The following is a 22,138-nucleotide window of genomic DNA, read 5'->3' on the forward strand; positions in this document are numbered from 1 at the left end:
CCGGAGCCGCACCCCGAGGGTGCGCCCGCGGCGGGCGTCCGCGCACTGACCCTTGACGATGAGCTCGGCAAAGTTGGAGACGCCCGCACCGCGAGGGGCCTGGGACACGCAGCGGTACAGGTCCTGCTCGGAGCGACCCACGGCGGCCAGCGGAAAGGTGGCCAGGAAGCGCCGGTGGCTGATGTGCCGCACGCCGGCGGCGGGCACCAGCGCTCCGCTTTGCCGCTGCCGAGGAGAGGGGAGGGTAGAGCAGGGTCAGGGGTGCCGGGGAGGGAGGGGTCCCGATCCCGCTGTGACTTGGCCCCATCTCGCCGTCCCTGCGCAGGGAAGACATGGGATTCCTGGAACCAGCTCCACCAAGGAGGGTGCGAGATAAGAGGCTGATTAAGAGAAGGTGGTCGCTTTGGTGGGGAGGGGCGTTGGAGGGTCCTGGAGCCACGCTCTGCTCTGAGTGGGAGGCGAGGTGGGGAGAGAGGCACCCGAGCCTGCATACGGGTAGCTAGGGAATGAGGGAGGACGAGAGCGTATGTATGGGTGTTGGAAGATGAAATGCGGACTCAGCAACAGGAAGAAGCCCCCCACCTTGGCCAAGCCCCCACCCCCCACACACACACACACACATCGCCACAAACCTGCAGGAGGAAGCGTTCTGCCTCCGCCGCCCTGCCCGCCGCCATGCACTGGAACGAGGCGTTCTGGCCGGCGTTGACCTCCACGTCGCCCAGGCGGGAGAAGTGCGGGGCCTTTGCTGCGGGAATAGAGTAGCACGGTGACCTGGGCCTGTGCCCCCTGCAGGCAGGAGCCGAGACCGTGCGTGCCCTTCACCCCTGTACCGCCAGAGGGGCTGGGACTCACCACAGGGGTAGCTGAGAAGCAGGATGTCATCTAGACCCATGTAGCCCCTGCGGTCTGGGGAGATGAGGGCCTCAAACAGCACCTGGGGGAGGTGGAAGGGCCCCTGTCACACTGGCATCCCTCCAGTTCTGCCTGGAAAGGGGCCCAGAGGAGCCTCGATTCAGATCGATCCCAACACCACCCTCCTCAAACCACCAAGCTCTTCCCAGCTCACACTTACCCTCCCTACCAAGCCAGCTAGTTGGGGGAGAAGGGAGTATCAGCAGCCAGAGCTAGCAAGGTCAAGGCCAGTGGTTGCACCCCTAATCCCGGACAGTTACCTTCAAGCAACAAAATTTTACCCATCCAGACAGGTTTTCCAAGTCAGCATTGTTCCAAGTCACCCTTGACACTGGCCCCAGACTATTCCTATTTACAAATGACCCCTGATGCTGAACCCAGACTGACCCCAGTCCCTGAATAACCCAATGCTGACCACAGACTGACCCACGACCGTGACCACAGATTGACCCCTGATGCGGAACAGAGACCAGCTCCAACCTCATCCGCTCACTAATCCCTGGCCTCAAGCTAACATGCTCTCCACCCCCACAGGATGACCACAGACTGAACTCAGCCCACCTGATACTCATTGGGCCAGAAGGTGCTGACAGCCAGCTCAGCCTGGTGCCACTGTCGGCCGTGGGATCCGGTCATATTCCAGACAGCACTGCCCAGAGGGCCTCCGTTGACGCGCACATAGACACCCAGGGTGCCTGGGCTGTGCCCATCCTGGCTGTACAGGAAGTAGCTGAACTGCACACAGTGGGTGTCATTCTCACTCAGGCTCTGGAAGATGACATGGGCCCGCTGGCCGGGGGCATGCTGGGAAGCGTTGACCATCAAGTAGGAGCCTGGAAAGAGCAGGAAGAGGAGGGAGCTGAGGAGGCTGGGAGTAGGACCAGAGTCAGGTGGGCAGAAACAACGGACTCCAGGCATCTGATACACCAGGAGTTAGGGGTTCTTGGCCCAGCTCAGACTGGCTAAGTAGGTTCCTTCACTTTCCCAGGCCTGTTTCCCAAAGGAAAGAGTTGGAGCAGAAAAAAAAAAAACAAACAAACACAAATCTAACTTTATCAAACCCTTCTATGGCTCCTTACCTCCTCCAGATTACAGTCTAAGCTCATGGCCAGTCTGATGCACAGCTTTCCCCATGCTCTGAGCTGTCCTTGGGGATAGGGACTAGGTCAGTCATCTCAGGAGTCAGAGCCTGGCACAAAACAGAACCTCAAAGGCCACTTCTTCCCAAGCCCTCCCTCCCAGCTAATAAAGGGCATGCAGGTCTGCATGTATGAGCACAGGCTCTGACTCCAAGCCGAATGAATGTATAAAACAGTGATTGAATGAAAGGACTCTAACTTCCCTTCCAGCCCGATGCCCTGAGTCTAAATTCCTGGGATGCGAATTCTCTTGATTTCCAACCTGGAGAAAGGCAGGCCCTGTCCCTTCCCCAGAGACCCAGGCTGGTGAGGAGCCGGGTGGCTGGACTTCTCAGGGCCCAGCAGGGGGGATTATGGCTTCTCTTTTTCAGGGGAGAAGGCCCAGCAGCTGCCAAGGGGCCCCCTCAGCCATCCAGCACCGCTGCCTCTGGGCTTGGCTGCCGGCCAACACAAGCTCATTCAGATCCCAAACCATGAGGCTCCCAGCTCTGAGAGGGTCCCTGGGGACCCCACTGTAGAGGCTGTCATTCATCTCTGCAAGCCAGGAGTCTAGAGGTGGCCCTTGGTCAGTCCTGACGGGCCAGAGACTAAACCAACTCTTGGTCCCTGTCGGTCAGTCAGCTGCCCTGCCCAGGACAGCTCACCCGCCCCCACACACTCTTGGCCGGCTCCTCCTTCTCTCCCCTCCTGTGAGCAGCTGTGTGTGTCTCTCCCCCTTCCAATCCGACACTTTGTTCTTGCCTTTTCCTCCCGTTCCTTCTGATTCTTTCTTCTTTTCCCCAGTTTTTTCTCCCACTCTCCATCCCTTCCCTTCTCTCATTTACTTCCTTTGTCCCTTTTGCTTTTCCTTCTCCTCTCTCCTGCTCTCTGTCTCTACTTATAACTCTCCCTCCTTCCTTCTCTCTCTCCTCACCCCTAATTCCCTTCCCTGGAATGTGAGTGCCAAGAGATCTAAGAATGTCTGTCTCGCTTGCCCAAGGTCTAGCACAAGGCCCTCATGAAATTCTAAATTTCTCTGTCCCCTTTCTCACTGGGTATGTCTGTGCTTGCGTGTGAGAGAGAGATAGAGCCCATACACAGTGGTCAAGGCTTTAAAGGAGAATTCTAACCAGCTACATTTACTGGAGTCCTGACCATGCTAGGCCCTGAGGATACAGTGCTCACACAGGATCCCTACCAGGCGGCTATCTTGACAGGTCACTCTCAGCGATGTCCAACTGTGATCCCACCAGCCCAGAGGTCAAAAAAGGAGCTGAGAGTTCTGCAGGGGCAGAGATGACTGCCCCAGGGGGTGGCATAGTGCGAGTAATGCACAGAAGGGGGAGGTGGGGAGGCCTCCAGGAGGTAGGGAGAGCAGCGGGAGTCAAGGCTGTGTGGAGGCCACCTGCGCCCAGAAGAGAAAGGCCTCTTCCCATTGGCTTTAAGTCCTGGCCCCACCATTGTCCCCAGTAGCAGGTACAATTCTCAGCCATGCCCCCAGCTGAGCAGTAAGGCCCTGGCCCACTACTGTGATAGGGCAGTGGGGAAGAGGGCCTTAAGCTGTCCAGTTCAGCAAGCCTATTTGGTTCTCCCACTATGCTATATCCTCCAACCCAGTCTTTATCAGTAATAAAGTTGGTAATTTGGCCTCCGTGTTAGCTTTTTTTTTCAATCTCCCAGTTGATTCTGAACCCAGGCAGTGAAGAGGAGTACTAGTTTGAGAGGCCTTCAAAGACCCCCGAAGAATAGCAAGTAAACACTGAGTCCCCTCATGAAGGCTCAGAGAGGTTAAGTGACTTGCCTGAGGTCACACAGCTGGTAAGGGGATAGAGGCAGGATTTGAACCCAGGTCTTCATAACTCTGGAGCCAGTGCTCTAGGGGGCCATCATTCAAGTAGGAGACCAGTACTAGAGCCCATGTAATTAAATCTCCTGGCTCCCAGTCCAGTACTCAGGATGCCAAAAGAACCCCATCCTGAAATAAGGAACAAACATGGTGGAAGTTGGAAAGGATCTGGGACTTCCAGGAAGAAGGGGAGAGAGGAAGGAAGGTTTTATACACATCCAGCCCCCCGTGTCACTGCTTTATCAGCATCTTCAAGCCCTGGGGAGACTAGAGTCAGAGGCTCTCAAGGAGGAGAGTGGAGGATTCAGGAAGACCCAGCAGGAGTGAGGGGGATCCCGAGCTGAGCTGCAAGGGGAGTAACAGGAAGCGGGTTTTAATTGATAACTGTAAGGACCTTTGATTACCTGTCCTGCATCCATTTTTCAGCGAGTTCTATACTCACAGCATCATGTATGTCATTGCAGATGCAAAAGCAGATGAGGCCCAGAGAGGTTACGTGAAGTTCCCAAGGTCACAAGGCATGTAGGTAGAACTGCTCCTGGAAGGAGTCGTGGGAGGAGGGAGCATGGGGATGGGGAGCAGGCTCACCATGGGGCAGGTCCGCAGCGGTCTGGGTGCCAGGGTGGCTCCGCACTTGCTCCCACCGGAAGTCATTGTACTGGGCTTGGCTGTACTCACAGGGCACTGCTGGGTCACTCACCTCCTCAAAAGTGCAGCCGGCTGTGAAGGCAGGGCCTGGTTAGCCCAGGTTTCGGCAGGACTGCCAGACAGAGAGGGCACCCGGGGCTGCCCTCCAGGTCCCCCCACTGTCTCCTCCTTCTACCCAGACCTACCTCCCACCCTTTCTTCTCCTCAAGCCCTCCCCAGCTTACTCCCTGCCTATAACAAAACTCTTCTCTTTACCCCCTCTCCCTCTACCAAAGCCCTCTACCAAGTTATCATTATTGCTGTATCATTGGAGCTTCACAACAACTCAGTGCGATCAGGACTAGAATTGTGCCCATTTTACAGATGAGGAAACTTAAGGCCCAAAGAGGCTGAGTGACTTCCTTAAGGTCACACAACTAGTTAATGGCAGAAGTGGGGTTTGAGCCACCATCTGCTGACTGCTAGTCAGTGTCTTGTCACCTGCCTCTCCATCTTCACAAAGAGGACGAACAGTGGACACCAGGACTGACAGGATCATGAACTCCTTAAGCCAGAAGTCACGGTATCTCTTTAACAATACCAATCAGCACCGATCATCTCCTGCTTACATGCCAAGCTCGGAGATAAACTCTATAAAGGCAGAGTCTCCTTTAGGCCTCCCCTTCGGAGGCAGGTACTACTATTATTCCCATTTGATAGATGAGCTTAAGGGATTCAGTCATTTGCCCAAAGTCACCCAACCTAGGTCTCTGCCTGCAGGGCTGTGGCATGCAAAAATGCAGCCGTGTGTGGCCTGGGCACGCATATGACTAGAGAAAGCAAATTCCCATGATTTGAAACCAATATTTACAGTTTAAATGAGGATAAAAGCGGGGGGGGGGGGCGGGATGTGAGTGTCTATCAACTGAAGAATGGATAAACAAAATGTAGTAGAGCTATATAATGGAATAGTACTTAGTGCTGATACATGCTACAGCATGGATGAACCTTGAAATCATTATGGTGCATGAAATAAGCCAGACACAAAAGGACAAATGTGGCATGATTCCACTTAGATGAAATATCTAAAATAAGCAAATTTACAGAGACAGAAAGTAGACTAGACATTAGCAGGGGCCTGGGGGAGGGAGAAATGGGGATTTTTTGCTTAATAGGTACAGAGTTCCTGTTTGGGGCCATAAAAAGTCTTGGTAATAGATGGTGGTAACAGTAGCACAACACTGTGAATGTAAATAATGCCGATGACGTGTATACCTTTAAAAGATTAAAAGGAGAAATTTTGTGTTATTTATATGTTGCCTCTCTTAAAAAAAAAAATGCAGTTGGTGTGAACTGAAGGGGTGGGTTGAAACAGAAGCAAGCCCTCCAGTTGGTAATAAGGTCAGCACATGATAGCTTGCTCATCAAAGCCCTGAGGTGGGCACCTAATAAACTGGGAACATCACTGGTTCAGAAATTAACAGCAAACCAGTCCCCTGCACTCACTCCCAAACTTTAGTGCTTGGAGCCCCATCAGGGATAGTCCTGAGGCATCCAAGATCCAGGAAAATGCCCAGGCAAGCAGTTAGGAAGCAGGCACAAATCATGCCAGGCCCTGTCCTGGATGCCTGCCAGCCCCTGGTACTTCTCCCCATTTGACAGGTGAGGTGACTGACACTCCAAAGGGTAAAGGATTCACCCACAGTATAACATGGTATATAAGAGTGGGCCTCGGTGTCAGGCAGATTTGGGATTGAATCTCTGCAATTTAGCAACCCTTGTAACTATGGGTAAGACTTCTCTTTTCTGAGCCTCAGTTTCCCCATTCATATGTGGGGTGGTTGAGGATTCACTGTGGGGTCCACTTGGAACAAGGCTTGGCACATAGCAAGCCCTGGATTAGCGGTTCTTTATATGTGCTGCTTGAGTTTACATAAGTAACAAAGGCAGGATTTGAACCCATGTTGGTCGGAGGCCAAAGTCCACGCTTTCTTCCAAAGACACCTTCAACGCAAGAGGGACCTGAGCTGCTTCCCAGTCTCAAGGAGTGGAGGGAATAGGCAACAACTGGGGAGCGAGGGCCATGGGCCAGGCACAGCGCTGGCCATGCTCATATGCAGCCAGGTGACTTCTCTTCCCGGACACTCAGGTGTTTCATCTGGAACAACTACTTCTCTGAATTGCTGTGCAGGTCATGTAAAGCGGCATATGGAAGCACAGGCAGCAGAGTCAGCCACACAGAAGGGGCTTGTCAATGTTGGAGTCTCCCTTTCCCCTTCTTGGCCCTTCAGTGCATAAAACAATAAGATGTAGGTGTGGGGTTGGCACTAAGCCGATGGGACAGAACAACACAAGCCTCTCTCCCGGGCTGGAGCAAGACCTTAGCTGTGCTCTTTCCCTCTCAGTTTGAAAAGCCCTGGTCAGCACCATGTTCTGTGGCCAGAGGGAAGGTGTATGTTAATCCCCATCTGTATTGGGAGGGCCTCAACTCTCCCTCTAGAAAAGACCCACAGTGCTTGAGAGAGGGGACATGGCCAGGGGGAATGGTCAGGGAGGGCTCCCTGGAGGAGAGGGGACAGCTGACTTCAGCATGAGCTAAGCCTGCCCCTGAGGGTCTTCTTCAGCCAAGTTCTTCCTGAGGCAGAGGGATTGCCAAAAATGGAAGTCCAGGATCTAGGGCCAGGCTGGGACTCAGACCCAACTTGTTCCTTCGCAAGTAATAAGGCAGCAGCCCCAGGTTGTCTCACTTTATCTCACCCATGGCCGTGGGGCAAGCCTAGGACCAGCTCCAGGGCTTCCTCCTGTCTATCCAGGGTTAGGCCCCATGACCTGCCAGGACTCCCAGACTGATGGACCTGGTCAGAGCAATGCCTAAACTGCTCAGAGTGACCCCCAGATTGACTTCAGTCACGTGATCCCCCAGACTGATTGACCCAGGTCAGTGAGCCTCAGAGAGACTGACCTCAGCCAAGGTGGCCCCCAGCTGATTGTCCCTGACCAGAGTGTCCCCTAACATCATCCAGATGACCACCAGATCATCTGATTTCATGCTAACCCTGGCCAGAGTGACCCCTGACCTCCACCAGATGACTCCTGCCACCTGACCCCAGACAGGGTGACTCCTCAGCCAGGATGACTCCCTCTCCCTGGTCACTGTCTCAGGGACTGTCCTGGGCCAGAGCAACCCCAGACCAACTGACCAGGGCCCAGGCTAACCAGCATCATCTGTCAGGCCATCCCCAGCTCTGCGTCTCTGGGCCAGAACCCATTCCAGCCACAGATCTGAGGGGTAACATCTCCAGGGCCAGCTCCCCAACAAGGGCTCTACTCCCACCTCACTCCAGCTCACTCTGGGATGGAAACAATCAGCCCTCCCCCGGCCCTGGGAAAAGCCCCATCACTTCCAACCTGAAAGGCCCAGGAGCCAGGAGCCCCAAAACCAAGCCCCAGCTCTTTGCTGGAGACCCAGAGAAGTCTGAGGGCTCCAGCCCGGGGGAAAATACTAGATCAGGCTTTGGGTTCGGAGCAAGACTGGCAGCAGGGAATCCCTCTCAACTCCATGGACATAGCCATGGGTGCACACACACACACATACACACATACACACACCAACACCGCCACGAGGGGGCTGCCACCCCTCACACTGTGACCATGTGCTGGCGAATCTGAACAGTGACCCAGAAGGTGGGTGCTATTATTATTCCTGTTTTACAGATGGAAACTGAGGCACAGAGAAACGAGGCTGCTTGCCCAAGGTCACATAGATACAAAGTGAAGCAGCTGGGACTGAAACCAGCTATCTTTATTCAAGGAGATTAGGCACAAAGAGAAAAGGCCCTGACTTTCTGCTGGCCACATGTGTTAGTTCAGTTCATTCCCAGGACTTCTGTTCGCTGACACTTTGCAACAAAGCAGGTCCCAGGCTGGCATCATTAGAGGAAAAAGGGTGACTGAGGCTTCATCTGCCCTCAGGGACCTCCCAGTCTGGGTGCGAGGGAGGAAGTGAGACAAATCAGAGAGAGAAGGGTCAAGGCCACAACGGGTGAGGGGCAGGGGGGATTGGAGGTGCCCTGGAGTCCAGAAGAGTCAGAGATCTCAGGACGGGGTGGCGGCAGGGGAAAGAGTTCCTAGAGGAGGATGCATCTGAGCTGAGTCTGGAGGACGGTTATCAGTTTGGCCAGTGGAGATGGCTGGAAGGGCATTTGAGGCAAAGGGCCTGGCAGGAGCAAAAGGAAGACAGTGAATAAACACAGTTTGTCCAGGGCACAGAGTGCGGCCCAGAGGGGCTGCTCTGATGAGATATGACTGTAGAGAATCGGGGCTGAGGTCAAAGCACAGAGGGCCTTAAATGCCAGAATGAGGACTTTGGCTGCATCTTGAATTGGGGAGCTACCATAGGTGTTTGCACAGGGGAGTGCCTGGATTCAGAGATGAGTGACACATCCTATAAGCCATTGAAGAGGGTGGCAGCTTCTTCAGAGGACACTCTAGAATTAGGAGGGAATTGGGACCAAGCCAGCATGGGGTCCAGAGTCAGATGCCAGGAACTACTAAGAAAAGGGGCCTCAAGTCCCCATCTTGGATGCACACAGCAGAAACCCCAATAACATCCAGAACCCTACAGAGAGAAGCACAATACACACACACACACACACACACACAGAGCCTCACACTCAAATGTTCACACACTCCCTTCCCCGAGCCTAGTCGAAGCCTAAGGGACACATTCTCAGCTGGACTGGGGAGGGAGAGAAGACCAGGTTCCTCCTTGGGCACCCAACTTCTACCCAGCCTGCCTGAGAGGGTGGGCTGAACCAACTCAGGACCCCCACCACCTCCCCCAGCCCCTGTTCAAACTGGCCCAGCTACATTCCTCAGCTAATCTCCCCAATCTGGCAGGCGGTTGCCTGAGCAACCGTCAGCCACAATTTGGGAAAGCACAGAGATGGTTTATCCACATCCGGCCAAAAGGAACAAAGCAACCTTTGGAGGAGAAACCAGAGTCTAGGGGCGGTTCTCCTTGGTCGATGGTCTCGATGTCTCCAGGGGCATGCATTTCCATACGCAGGGTGCATGTACGTGTGAGGGTATATGCAGGGCTGTGAGAGCGAGGACCTGGTACCAAGTTGCAAGCACTCAATTGGGAAGCAGGAGCCCTGGGTCTTATTCCTGCTGAGCCCCTAACTCCCTGTGTGACCTCACGCAGGTGATTTGCCCTCTCTGATCCCCTGCTTCCTCACCTAGAAAATAAAAATGAGGAGCCAGGTGACCTCTAAGGTGGCTTCCAGCTCTGGAATTCTGATTGCAGTTGTTTGAGTATGCATGTGAGCAAGAGTGATTGAGGGCAGAGAGAGACATTATGGGAGAAGGATATGCAAGGGTGAGCATGGGTGTTTGAAAGTGTGGGTCTCCCGGGAAGCGTGCCATGAAGTTGTAGGTGTGTAGGTGGATATTTATGTGCAGAGGTATAAGGGCACATACAGCAAATGCATATACCTGTGGGGGAGGCGAGCACAGGGGGGTGCAGTGGGGACATGCATGTTTGTGTGAGCATCGCATGTATGCGTGCACCAGGCTCTCCTCGCCACCAGACAGGGAACATGCTCTGTGCCAATGGCGGTTTTCTGAAGACCCAAGGTAAACACAGCCTGCCCTCCCTGTTTGCAATGAGGGCTTTGGTTTGTCAACAGAACATCCAGGTCCCAAGAGTAGCTACAGGAGAAACAAAACCTCTCCCAACCGAGAGCAAACATAGGGGCTAGGATCACACCAAATCCCAAGCAAAGCCCCAACTCTGGCCTGTGAAATCCAAGCACAACCCCAGTGAGAATCCTGGTCTTCTTCACCAACCAAAATGGCACCCCTATTCTAGTAGCTCAACCCATTCCCAGAACCAATACTGGCCTCATCTCTAGATATTCTTGCCCACCCCAGCCCTGTCTAGTGTCCTCATTCCAACTACAGATCCATCTCTGGCCCCTCTCACCCTCATCTCCTCTTCTCCTGAGGTCTGGGACTGTCTCTTATGCCTTTCAATCCCATCCCCAAGCCCTGTGTGCAATAGATGGCCGACAGTGGCTGGATTTATTGACTCCATGATCCCCATTATTCTTACCGTGACCACTCCACCCAGTTCAAGGACCATGACCCTAGCCCAGAGGCCTGGCCCAGCCCACCTCACTCCTGTCTTTGCCCAAATCAACACATCCAGACCTAGGCCAGCACTCCCTGGAGCTGCAGCTGGAGCCCTGAATAACTGATGAGCAATTAAGGGCAGTGCTGGCAGCCATATGCCCATCTTCTAAACGCCCAGGGTTCAGCAAGGCTGCAACCAGGGAAGACACCCAGGCCAGGCCATAAGGAGAGAAAGCAGAGCCAGCACCACCCACAGGAGCCAACCCAGAGCCCAGAGATGCCAACATCCTGCCATCTCCACTGAGGAGTAGGAAAGCCAACTGCAGCAAGGGGACTAAAGCCAGACCCACCCCCCATCTCCCTGATCAATATGCACTGCAAATCCCAGGGTTAACAGTAGGTCGGCCATGTTGGCAGTATAAGGGGAAGGCATAGTGTGGCCCAGATGCCATATACAGGCGAAGGGCCAAATAAACGGCTGTGCTGGGCAGGGGTATGATGGCCAAAGAGTATGCAGATGCCATGCCATACAGAGGCCCTGCATCATAGAGACATGCAGGGCAGACTACAGGGGCACAGGGCTGTGCTTGGACCTGTGCAATGCAAAGAACTGAGCTTTATAAAGTACTGTGGGGAGAGAGGGCTATGTAGTGAGGATGTACAGATCTCCCGCAGGGCAGCAGCTCTGCACTGTACAGCATCACCACGGGATCACACAATGCAGCAAGCAGAGCCCACAGTGTGCACAGACTCCAGGAGAAGCATCTTGTGCAGCATGGCAGAACTGATCAGTGTCATGACACGGAGTAGGAGTGCCACGTCCCTATGGACAGGACCCACAGCTGCACAGAGGCCCAGCACACAGGTGCCAATGCAAAGCAAGTAGTGGTCCAATGGGCTGGCACTCAGGGTAACATGAGAGGTGTATGGAGGAAGGCCAAGGAGGTAAGCTCAAGCCCCTACCAGTTCTCTCTCCAGACACTAACATGGGAAAGGGACATGGTAGGAGCTCCAAAAATTCTCACTGAAGGCAGGTGCCCTGTACAGGCATGCTGAACAGCACAGAAGGAAGGGAAGGCAGCAGTGTGGTGTAGAAGGAACCTGTGGGTATGGAAACTCTGTCTAGAACACAAGCTCAGTACAATCCCAAGGAGCAGTATAGGTGCAGACACCCAAAGAAGTGGTAGAAAGTGGCATGGAGGGTAGTGAAGATAAAGTGTGGATTGGTGGTTTCAACGCAAAGACCCTGGGTCCTGAAACCCAGCAGAGTGCACGTGAACAGGTATGTTGCTAGTAGAGGTCCACAACAGTGATCCAGCATGGTGCACCAGGATACTGTTGCAGTTCTGTGCAAAAGCACTGCCCTCAAAAGCCAAGCCAGTTCTGAAGCCCACCAAAGCGGCCTCAAGTTGTAGCGTAAATGCAGTGTGCAATGGGGAGCAGAAGTGCACTGCAGCAAAGACACCCAATGCAAAGACACTGTTCAAACGAGACTGCAAACAGAAACCTAGGAAAGGAAACAAGTAGACACATTCAGTGGTAACACAGTGAAAGACAGATACCAAACGGGCAGCATTGCCACAGCAGTGGTATAGTGTAAAGGCCTGGGCCTGGAACCAGTGCGTACCCAATGCAGTGCAGCAAAGCAGTGGGACAGAAGCACTGTGTAAGGCAAAGGTGTGCTGTGTTGGCACAGTGTGATGGAGGAAAGCAGAGGGGCTGTGCCCAGAAACTCAGAAAAGTCCAAATGCCCAATGCAGGGCAGATGAACGCTGCAGTATTATGGTGCAATACAAGGACATCATGTGCTACAAGGATGCTGTGTGGTGGAAGGATGCTATTTGTTGGTACAAAATGCAGTGATCCATGGTGAGGAGCAATGCCCCAAACCTAGCAGAGTACACATACCCAACACAATGTAGATTACCCAGTGGGATCCTGCAGTGTAGAACAGAAACACTCTACAAAGCAAACGTGCAACGTGGCTGGAGAAAGCCGCGTGTTGGTCTCAGGCTGTGGTGCAATGTGAGGGACTCTGTCCAGAAACCCAGGAAAGTCCACCTTCTTAATGCAATGCTCACTTCTGGGAGAGTAATGCAGCACAGATGAGAACTACAAAAGTTCAAATGGCAGTACATACAACTGCAGGGTGGAGGTAGAATATGATGGGACAATGCAAAGGTGGAATGTAGACAGAGCCAGGAGAGTTCACACACCCTATGTAATGAGGAATCCCTGTGCAGTTGTTATTCAGTATAGAGCTGAGATGCAGTCTGAGCAAGATGTAATACAGTGGCTCAGCCCTGAGGTTCTGGGCCCAGGAACCGCAGATCACACACACCCAGAGCCATCCAGAGCCATAATACATTGCAGTTATACAGTGTAAGACAAAGATGCAGCACATTGCAAAAGTGTTGGCAGGGAGGGTTGCAGGTGCCTCCCAGTGATGCACTGGAAGGGAAGGGGGCCCAGACCACCAGAAAACTCCTACATCTCTGCCACGCTGAGCTAGCTCACCCACTGGTTGGGAGCTGAGGCCTCATCCACCTTGTGGGCTTCTCCCCATTGTACCCCCCAACCTCCAACACTTCCACTCCAGTGACTTTCCAAGAGCATGGGAAGAAGCCACCGCCACCCACAGAATGGGCAGCCCAGAACTGAGCACATTATCCAAGTGTTTATATCTGAGCAGGGCAGGGCCCCAGCTCACTGGCAGGCAAACAATAAATTCAGATTCTGCTGAAAAGCTTTTGGACAATTACAGCACATCCCCCAGCCCCAGGCAGGGCATTGCAGGGCAGGACAGGGGAGAGACAGAGAGGGAGACTTATTGGATCAGGTGGCACAGGGTGGGTGGGGAGTGGGGTGAACAGTGGGAAGGTTGTACGAGGAGAGCCAGACCAACCAATGTGACTGGTCACCGCCACCCCCAGGAATGGACTCCATCAGAAGCTAAGAACAAACTTTTCGGAGCACACAGGAGGCACACATAAACCCACACACATTTCATTGTAAACACTTACACACTGCTTATTACCTGCAGGACCTGTTCTAAACTTTATATGTCTATATACATAACATATATACATATATCTTCACAACTCCATGAAGCGGATTCTACTACTATGCCCATTTCCCAAATGAGAAAACTGAGACCCAGAGAGGTTAAGTAATTTGCTCAGTGTTACGTGCTAGTAAGTGCAGGAGCCAAGATTACAACCCAGGTAGTCTGATTCCTGTGCCCATGCTCTTAACCATCACACTCTAGGTACAAACACATTCACACACATGGACAGCCACAAAGGTATACACATACAAACATGTGCACACACACACATGTTCTGAGCAATGTTATTTCTCACTCTCTCAGCTGAGACCCACTTATCCTGCCCAGATAGGTTTCTGACACCCTGTTGTCACTTCTCATCCCCTAGCTGTCATGTATCTCCCTGTTCTCTCCATCCCCATTTGTCTCCCAAGCCCCAGTTGTCCCCCAATACCAGTTGTCTCTTCATCCCCAGCTGTCCCCCCTAAACCCCAGCTGTCCCCATCCTATGGTCAATCCCTCATCCTCCATTGTCCCCCCAACCACCAGCTGTCCCCATTCGCCAGATTTATCTTTATCCCCAGCTGTCACCCCACCCCCTTCTGTGACCCTGCCCATCAAATGTCCCCAACTACACCGCTTCCCAACTTCCTATCCCAATCCTTCCACCCTGCCCCACCACTCCACTCACCGACCCCCACCCCAGCTTCTGCCCTCAAACTCCACACCTGTCCCTCTAAATCCCCATTCTGCTCATCCGTTGTGATTTGCCTCTAGGTCCTGGGGTTTTGCACCCAGTAACAACTTCTCCTGAGTTGTGTACCCCAACAGGTAATTGCAGCCCCTGCCCAGGGCTACCCAAAGGGCATCCCCACCCCCACTGCCCTCCAGAGCCCCCCTCCAGCCCCTCCACCCTTCCCCCCCTTCCCTGTGTATCTGGGGGTTCACAGCAATGAAAACACTTATGGGCACCTGCCATGGACAAGGTCCTGGGGACACGGAGGTGACTAAGATGAAGCCCAGCCCTAAGGGGCTCCCAACCTAGTCAGGGAAGGAGGCTGCAACATGGCTACAGCACACTCTCATAGGTGCCTTCTAGGGGGAATCTGACCAACTGGGCTGGGAGGGGTCCAGGAAGTCTTCACTGGGGCAATGACATCAGAGCTAGACTCTGAAGGCTGAGCCAGCAGACAGGCCCTCACAAGGTGAGAAGGGTGGGGTGGGCATTCTTGGCAGACAGAGCAGCACACGTAAAGGTACGAAGACATGAAAGGAAATGGCAGGTTTGGGGAGCAGCAAATTTTTTGGTGACCCTGTGTCATCAAGTGGACTAGAGAGGAGTGGAATGACGGGGAGAGAGTCATCACACGAAGGTGTTGCAAAAAGCAACAGCTGGGTAGACTGCTGCATCAGAGTTTGGGTTTTATCTCCTGGATGCTTGGGAGCCTTCACCTTGGGGCAAGGGAGTGGCAGCATCCTATGTCTGCCTTAGAAAGGTCATTCTGGTCACAGGGTGGTGGAAGGATTGGAGAGCAAGAGGCTGGTGGCAGAATGGAAACCAAGGAAGGGGCTATTGCAAATAGTCCAGGCAAGAAATTAGATGCTGGGGAGAAGGGACGTGGATTCAACAAAACCTTTTTCAGTGGTTGCCATGCAGACTAAGTCCAATCCATGAGGGGCCCACACCTCACTAAAGATGCTGTAAGTCTCATACCTTTGGACCGGTCCTGTCACTGGAACTTTCTGCAATGAAGGAAAGTTCTCTACCTACATTGTCCAATACAGTCACCACTGGCTAAATGTGGGACTGAGGATGGGGGGGTAGGGTGTTCTGCCAAGAAGTCCCCCTCTCCCTTCTGCTCCAGGGGCCTCCCTCCCTCCCCACAGACGCTCAGACTGACAGTTGGGACTCTGTGCCTCACCAACTGCCAAGGCCTCCAGGACAAAGGGCCAGGGTTGGGGGCTGGACTGGCCCTGCCAGCTGCTGGGAGAGGGGCTAGAGGACAGGGGGAGGCAGTGCTGGGAGCCTGGGAGAGGGGCTGGCAGGCAGGAGACTCACTGCCTTCCCTCTCTGCCAGGCACTTCACCTCTCCTACCCACAGCTCCCAAACGACACTCTCTATATGGCCTTTTCACAACACACCACCATCCCCCAGCAGAATTTTCCAGATTCCTGGAGGGAAAAACTGGTTCTTTAATCCCTACCTTCAGTGGAGTCAGTGCGCCCCCATCTGGCAACTGCAGCTCTGAACTTGACCCACTAAACTTCATTCATTCTTTCATGCCACATATAATGTATCCAGCACATGAAGGCTGGGCCTTAAGTCTGTCACTGAGGTTTCAGAGGTGAACTAAATGTCCAGTTCCTGTCCTTATGGAGCTCATGGTCTGGTAAAGGAGACAGGACCAATAAACTAATTACAAGCTACATAAAATTCCAATCAACATCCACTAGGGCAGGAAGTAATCAGGGAAGGCTCCAGGGAGGAGGTGATGTCTAAGCTGAGACCAATCAAGGAGCAGGAGTTTACTAGGCAAAAAGGTAGAATTTGAGAGTTTGGAAGAGAAAGCACAGCTTGTGCAAAGGCCCAGAGAGGAGATGGCAGGCAACAGGCACTTAGGGGGCTATTGGAAGTGGGTCAGGCTGTCCAGAGCGCAGGACGTAAGGGATAAATGTCACGTAAGGGGCTGACAGGTAGGCAGGAGCTAAAGCAGGCAACTTGGCCAAGAGGGAGTTACCCTGAAGGCAATGGAGAGCCTTCAAAGAGTTTTAAACCAGGCTTTAAAACATGTTTTAGGAAGATCCCTGGCACAAGCAAGACAGAGATGGAGAGAAGAGTCTGGGGTCTTCCTGAGAACAAGAGAAACCCTGAGAGGGCACAAGGAAGGACACATCTGGAGGCAGCTCCCTGAGAGAGGACATGGAGAAAGGGGGGGCATAGGGCACCCCTGCAACTCTAGCTAACCCAGTCCTGCCTTGAAAACCATCCCACAAGCCCAACTTAATTGATGAGAGGGCAGAAAGATGGCAGAGTGCCCACCCTGGACTTTCCCTGGCACCAGACTCGGGCAGAAGGCTGCCCAGGAGCTCAGTGCCCCCAGCCTGAACCGCCTCTCACCAATGCCTGGGGGTCCCCTCCCCCAGCCCCAGAGAGAAAGGAAGACTGCCCAGACAAGCCTTTATTACCCAAGCTGAAAACACTGGGCAGCCTCTCCCTCATTCCTGTTGTCCACAACTCCAGCCACCAAAAGGACAAAATGAGCTGGAACGCAGCAAAATAAATTACTGCCAAGTTTGCATGGCTAAGAGACATGCCATCACACACCCACCCTTACCTGTCGGACTCAGGAGGCATTGAGCAAGCTGGGTTGGCTCTACCCAGATTGGGGCAGGAGGTGATCCATGCCTGCTACTAAGGGCCTCAGAATTAAGCTCTAAAAATACGAGTACGAGACTGCCAGGAACTTTACCCACTGCACAGCCACCCCCATTTTGCAGATGAGGAAACAGAGGCTAAGAAGTGAAGCGGCTTGCCCAAGATCACACAGACAGCACGCAGCAGAGGCAGAATTTGAACCCAGATTACAGCCTCTGGGACTCTGTAACAGCTCTCAACACCACAAACCAAGCCTTACTTCTACCAAGTATCATATACCATTATTATTACCCCAGGACAAATGGGGAAACTGAGGCCCCAAGAATGGGAGTAACTTGCTCAAGGTCTCACTCCCAAACCTCCGTTCTTGACAGTTACCCCAACTGGCAGGAGTTCTGGGAACGTAAAGGTTTGGGGATTAAAGGTGAGGGGGAGGGGCTGAGAATTGGAGGGGAGCGTAGAGTACCTTAGAGCCCTTTGAGCTCAGGGTGGGGTAGGAGAGCAAAGTGGCTGCGGGCAGGGGCGGGGGGATGGGGACTGAGGACAACGCTAAAGTTGTGCGCAGAGGCCCTGGGGCCGCCGGGCGAGGCCCGAACGCTGAGCCAGCTGCAAGAGCGACCGCGGGAGCCTCCGGAGCTCGCACGCCAGGGTCCCCAAGGGGCGCGGGGCCGCAAAGTCGATCTAGAGGAGGCCGGTCTCGGGGACCGACGTCCGGGAGCTCGGATCCCCGCCTCGGGCGTCTCGGGTTCAGTCAGCACCCGGGGTCAGGGGCGGGAGCCGCGCAACTGGTGGGGACGCAGGAGCTGAGGCCCCCGAGAAGGGGAGGTCGGGCGGAACGCCGCTGGAGGGGGTAACGCTGTGGGATCACAGGTCCCAGGGTGGGACGTGGGGTTTTGCTCGGGGAGGGAGCGTGGGTATGGGGTTGGAACAGACACACGGACACACAAACACACGCCCTAAAGGACAGCTCAGAGCTACACACCAATACACACAGGGTCCAAAACACACACTCTGATGGGCACACGGACACACAGACGCAAGCTCCAGAAACACACATTCAGATAATCGAACACACACGCACGCGTACATGTCTACACACACTCCCAAAGACAGCAGACTCCAAAACACGCCCAGAGAGAGCGCGATCGCACAGCAGACAAGCGCGGAGACACATATTCACACACTCACACACCGCGGTCCCGGCCGGCGGGGAGGTTGCACAAAGTTGCAGAGTCGACGTAGGGAGGGTCCCGGGAGACCCTGGCGTCCGCGGCTCCTCGGGTACCATAGGGGAGGGGGCGCCGAGCGCGCGGAGACCCGGGCCTTGCCCGCGCCCCGACGTCGCAGCCCCGCCGCCAGGACCGGCCCCCGCCTCGCCGCCCTCGGTCCAGCTGCGCGGCCGGGCCACCGCGGGAGCGCCCGCCGGCCCAGCCCTCCCCTCCGGGCCGCCAGCCGGGCCTTGGAGAGCCCCCGCCGGCCCCTCCCGGCCACCTCCCGCGTCGACCCCTCGGCGGGGCCCCCGCCAGGCGCGCCCTCTCTCTCACACACACACACACACACACACACACACACACACACCGACCCGAGCGGCCCCGCAGCCCAAGCACCGCCTCGGATCAGCCGCCCGCCAGCGCCGCTCGGAACTTGCGAAACAACAAAACAGCCCGACATGTCGGAGTCCGCGGCCGCGGGGCCCCTCATTCCTCGCTTCAGAGCCTCAAGCCAGACCCGACAGGGGAGGGGGCGCCGCCGCGACAACTTGCTCGGCCCGGCGCTGCCACACACGCACACACACACACATACTGCCACTGCCACCTCGAGGGGCCCAGGGGCCCCGGGCACACACACGGCCACGGCCCGGGCGCGCACCACACTCGCAACATTCCCGGACACGCAGCCAGTACGCACGGACGCACTCACACTCACATCCGCTCCAGACTCGCTCCTACACACGCATTCCTGACACACTTGGCATGTACTCGGACCCACGCAGCCCACGTCGGCGCACACTACAAACCCCAGACACTCCCACACGTACACATCGCGCACACAGTGAACGGACTCACACGTTCCGGACCCATGCCCAGCTTTCACACACGTACACGTATCTCACAAGCACACACTCCCTGATCCACACTGCACAGAGCACTCCCGGCCACACACGCAACACATTCTCAGACACACAACAAACAGCATTCCCGACTACCATATACCAAATGTAAACAAATACAACATATTTGCTGAGACAACTCCAGCCACACAACCAAACTCAGATGCACACACAATAGATACACAACCCACTCGGCCGCACAAACACTACACACTGGCAGACACACTAGACACAGAACACCCCCAACGCCTTGATGCACACAACATGCACCCAAACATACTCGTAGACACACAACACATAGTACCTTTTCTTGCACATATAACTCACGGACACAGAACATTCGCAGACACACAACACCCTGCACACATGATTGCATATCCAACACTCAGATACACACACGGAACACGCTCGGAGCACCCAGTCACCCACCACTCACACTTTCTTCCGAGCTACGCCACGGGCCCCGGGGCTCCTCGGGACAAGCTTGGTCGGATCGCCGCGCGCTTACCTGCCGGAGTCTCGATCTCAGGCGCGCAGAGCTGGAAGGTGAGCGCCAGGACCAACGCCTGGGCGCGGGCCATGGCGCGCCGCCGCCTGCCCCGGGGCCCGGCACGGGGGGCGCCGCTGCCGGAGCCCGAGCCGAGCCCGAGGCGAATTGGAGCCGGAGCGGCGCTGCGCGGCGCGGAGCGGGACTGGCGCCGAGTCCAGAGCGGGAGCCCAAGCGAGCCGGGCGCTGACGTCAGGCGGGTCGCGCAATCCGCGGTCTCGCACCGCCCCCTGCTGGCCCCGGCGCTTGCATCTGCCCCGGCCAGTCGCCGGCGGGGCGGGCGCGCCCCTCCCCCACTCCCGCACCCCTGCACCCAGCCTGAAGGTTCCGCGGCCGGGCCTGGACGCCCACGGTCCATTGCTCTGGCCCGACTTTCTCAGGTGAGCACGCTCACCGCCCACGCCTATCTCGGCTTGGCGCTCTCAGGAACAGTGACCCAGGGTCATCAGGCCTCTGTGTCCCATTTGATGCATGAATCCCCTCTACCCTGGCTCCTTCCAAATGCGCATTCATACATACCTCCAGGGGACAGGGCGCTCATCACCTACCGAGAGTGCTCATTAGTTTCTTGGAGATGCCTAGCGTTTAGATATTTCTTCCTTTTCATGTCGTGGAGGCTGCCTCCCTCACTGGTCCTACTCCTACCCTCTGGCAACACAGGATAAGTATATCTGGGCTTCTATCCAGTACAAACCCTTTTACAATGACCTGCAAACTTGCCCTCCCTTACTATGTGACGCCAGGAACTTTCTATATGCTTTACCAACGTGTAGTCATTTAGTCCTCACCATAACCCTGTACTGAGGTATATACTCTTGTAAGTCCCAAAACACAGTTGAAGAACCAAGGCACAGAGAAAGGAAGGGACTTTCCCAAGGGCATGCACTAGTCCAGGGCAGCACCAGGATTTGAGTCAAGGCTTTCTGGCTTGAACTGAATGGGAGCTGAGGCAAAGCTCCCATCTGGAAACCCATTCATTCAATAAATGTTTACTGGATATTGATTCATTTATTCAACAATTACTATGAGCCAGGGCAGAGGTACAAAGCAGCCAAAAAACCTGGCACCCATGAAGCTTACATTCTAGTGGGAAGACAAATGAAACAACCAAAATCCTACAGTATAGGAGACAGTGATACAGGGTATAGAAAAAAGCAGCAAAGGGGAGGGGATTGCTGCAGTTTTAAACAGAGGACCTACTATGTGACATGTTTATTTGTCTCCATCTCCACCTGAAGGACAAAAACTTTGTCTTGTATCCTGGGCCTTGTCTCTGGCATGTAGTTTGTGCTCAACAAATACTGAATGAATAAATGAATGAGTGAATGAATGAATACAAACTTAGTTCCTGCCCTCTTAAAGCTTACAATTGAGTGGGGGGAGACCAACAACAAGCTTACAAATAAATATGTAATTACAACCCAAGACATGCACTCTGAAAGAAATGGGTGGTATGTTGTGATAAAGAATATGAGGGGGGGGGAGAGTACAGAAGGGATCTACTTTAGATAAGGTGTTCTGACAGGGCTTCCCTAAGGAGATGACATGGTGACATTTCAGCTGAGACCTGAAGTATGAGAAAGAAATTTGTATCAGCAGAGAGGAACGCTGCAACCAGAGGACAGCCTGTCCAAGGCAGGAACTGGTGGTATGAGGAATTGCAAGGAGGCCAGGATGGCTAGAGGAGAATGGGTGGCGGGAGAGGGGAGACAAGGTTCAGCTAGAGAGGTCAGCAGGGCTTGCAGGTAACACAAAGAACTGTGGGCAAGGAAGGGGCTTTTGGGTTAAACCCTAAAAGTACTGGTAAGCCATTGAAGCAATAAGCAGAATACTAAGTTCTGATCTCTGATTCTTTTAAAGTCCGCTAGAAGCTCAGTGGAGAACAGACTGAGGAAGCAGAAGAACCCACGGGCCATTGCTGCATTTGTTCTTCAGGCCAGAGAGACATGGGAAGACTGAACATTGGGCAGCAACATTGAACAGAGCCAAGGGGCTCCAGCTGTATCTAGGCACTCCCTTTGCCCTCCCTCCTCTTCCTGGGGTCAGGGCAGCTGGGGCAGGGCCTGACTGGCTCTGCACACCCAACAGTTACCTGGGCCAGGAGGAAGCAGAGCAGAGGGTTCCCAGGCTCTCGTTTTCCTCTTTTGTGAGTGCTGATGAGCTCTAGGCTGAGCCAGGTAATGGGCCAAAAGAGACAGAGCATGCAAGAACCAGAAACAGAGAACTGAATAGAGAGAGAGTCACAGGGAGAGAGACACAGAAGCAAAAACAGTGTAAAGGGAAGGGGAAGAAACTGAGACAGAGAGACACCAGAATAAGGAGGAGAGACACAGAAAGCTACCCAGAAAAGGAGAATCAAAGGGAGGAAACTGGTGGACCGGAAAAGAAGCAGCCAAGAATGCTGTTTGCAGAGCAAT

The 22,138-nt window shown here is 54.3% G+C and overlaps 1 protein-coding gene across 9 annotated transcripts in view; it reads right to left on the reverse strand.

The window, feature by feature from the left end:
- Positions 1–19,862, reverse strand: part of PTPRU (protein tyrosine phosphatase receptor type U) — a 99,496-nt gene extending 79,634 nt beyond the window's left edge. For 3 of the 9 annotated variants that reach the window (XM_037827942.1, XM_037827935.1, XM_037827933.1), the window contains exons 1-6: positions 19,683–19,862; positions 4,468–4,599; positions 1,477–1,748; positions 856–937; positions 633–748; positions 51–225 (exon numbers count right to left, since the gene is read on the reverse strand). In XM_037827942.1, the coding sequence (XP_037683870.1) occupies positions 51–225; positions 633–748; positions 856–937; positions 1,477–1,748; positions 4,468–4,599; positions 19,683–19,755 (850 nt within the window). In that variant the 5' untranslated portion in view covers positions 19,756–19,862. Of the gene's footprint in view, positions 1–50; positions 226–632; positions 749–855; positions 988–1,476; positions 1,749–3,834; positions 3,990–4,467; positions 4,600–19,682 lie in introns of those variants that run through there. The other 6 variants (XM_037827937.1, XM_037827936.1, XM_037827934.1 and 3 more) reach the window with 4 other exon arrangements.
- Positions 19,863–22,138: the final 2,276 nt, after the last annotated feature.

This window comes from Choloepus didactylus, chromosome 2, assembly GCF_015220235.1.
Source record: "Choloepus didactylus isolate mChoDid1 chromosome 2, mChoDid1.pri, whole genome shotgun sequence".
NCBI lineage: Eukaryota > Metazoa > Chordata > Mammalia > Pilosa > Megalonychidae > Choloepus > Choloepus didactylus.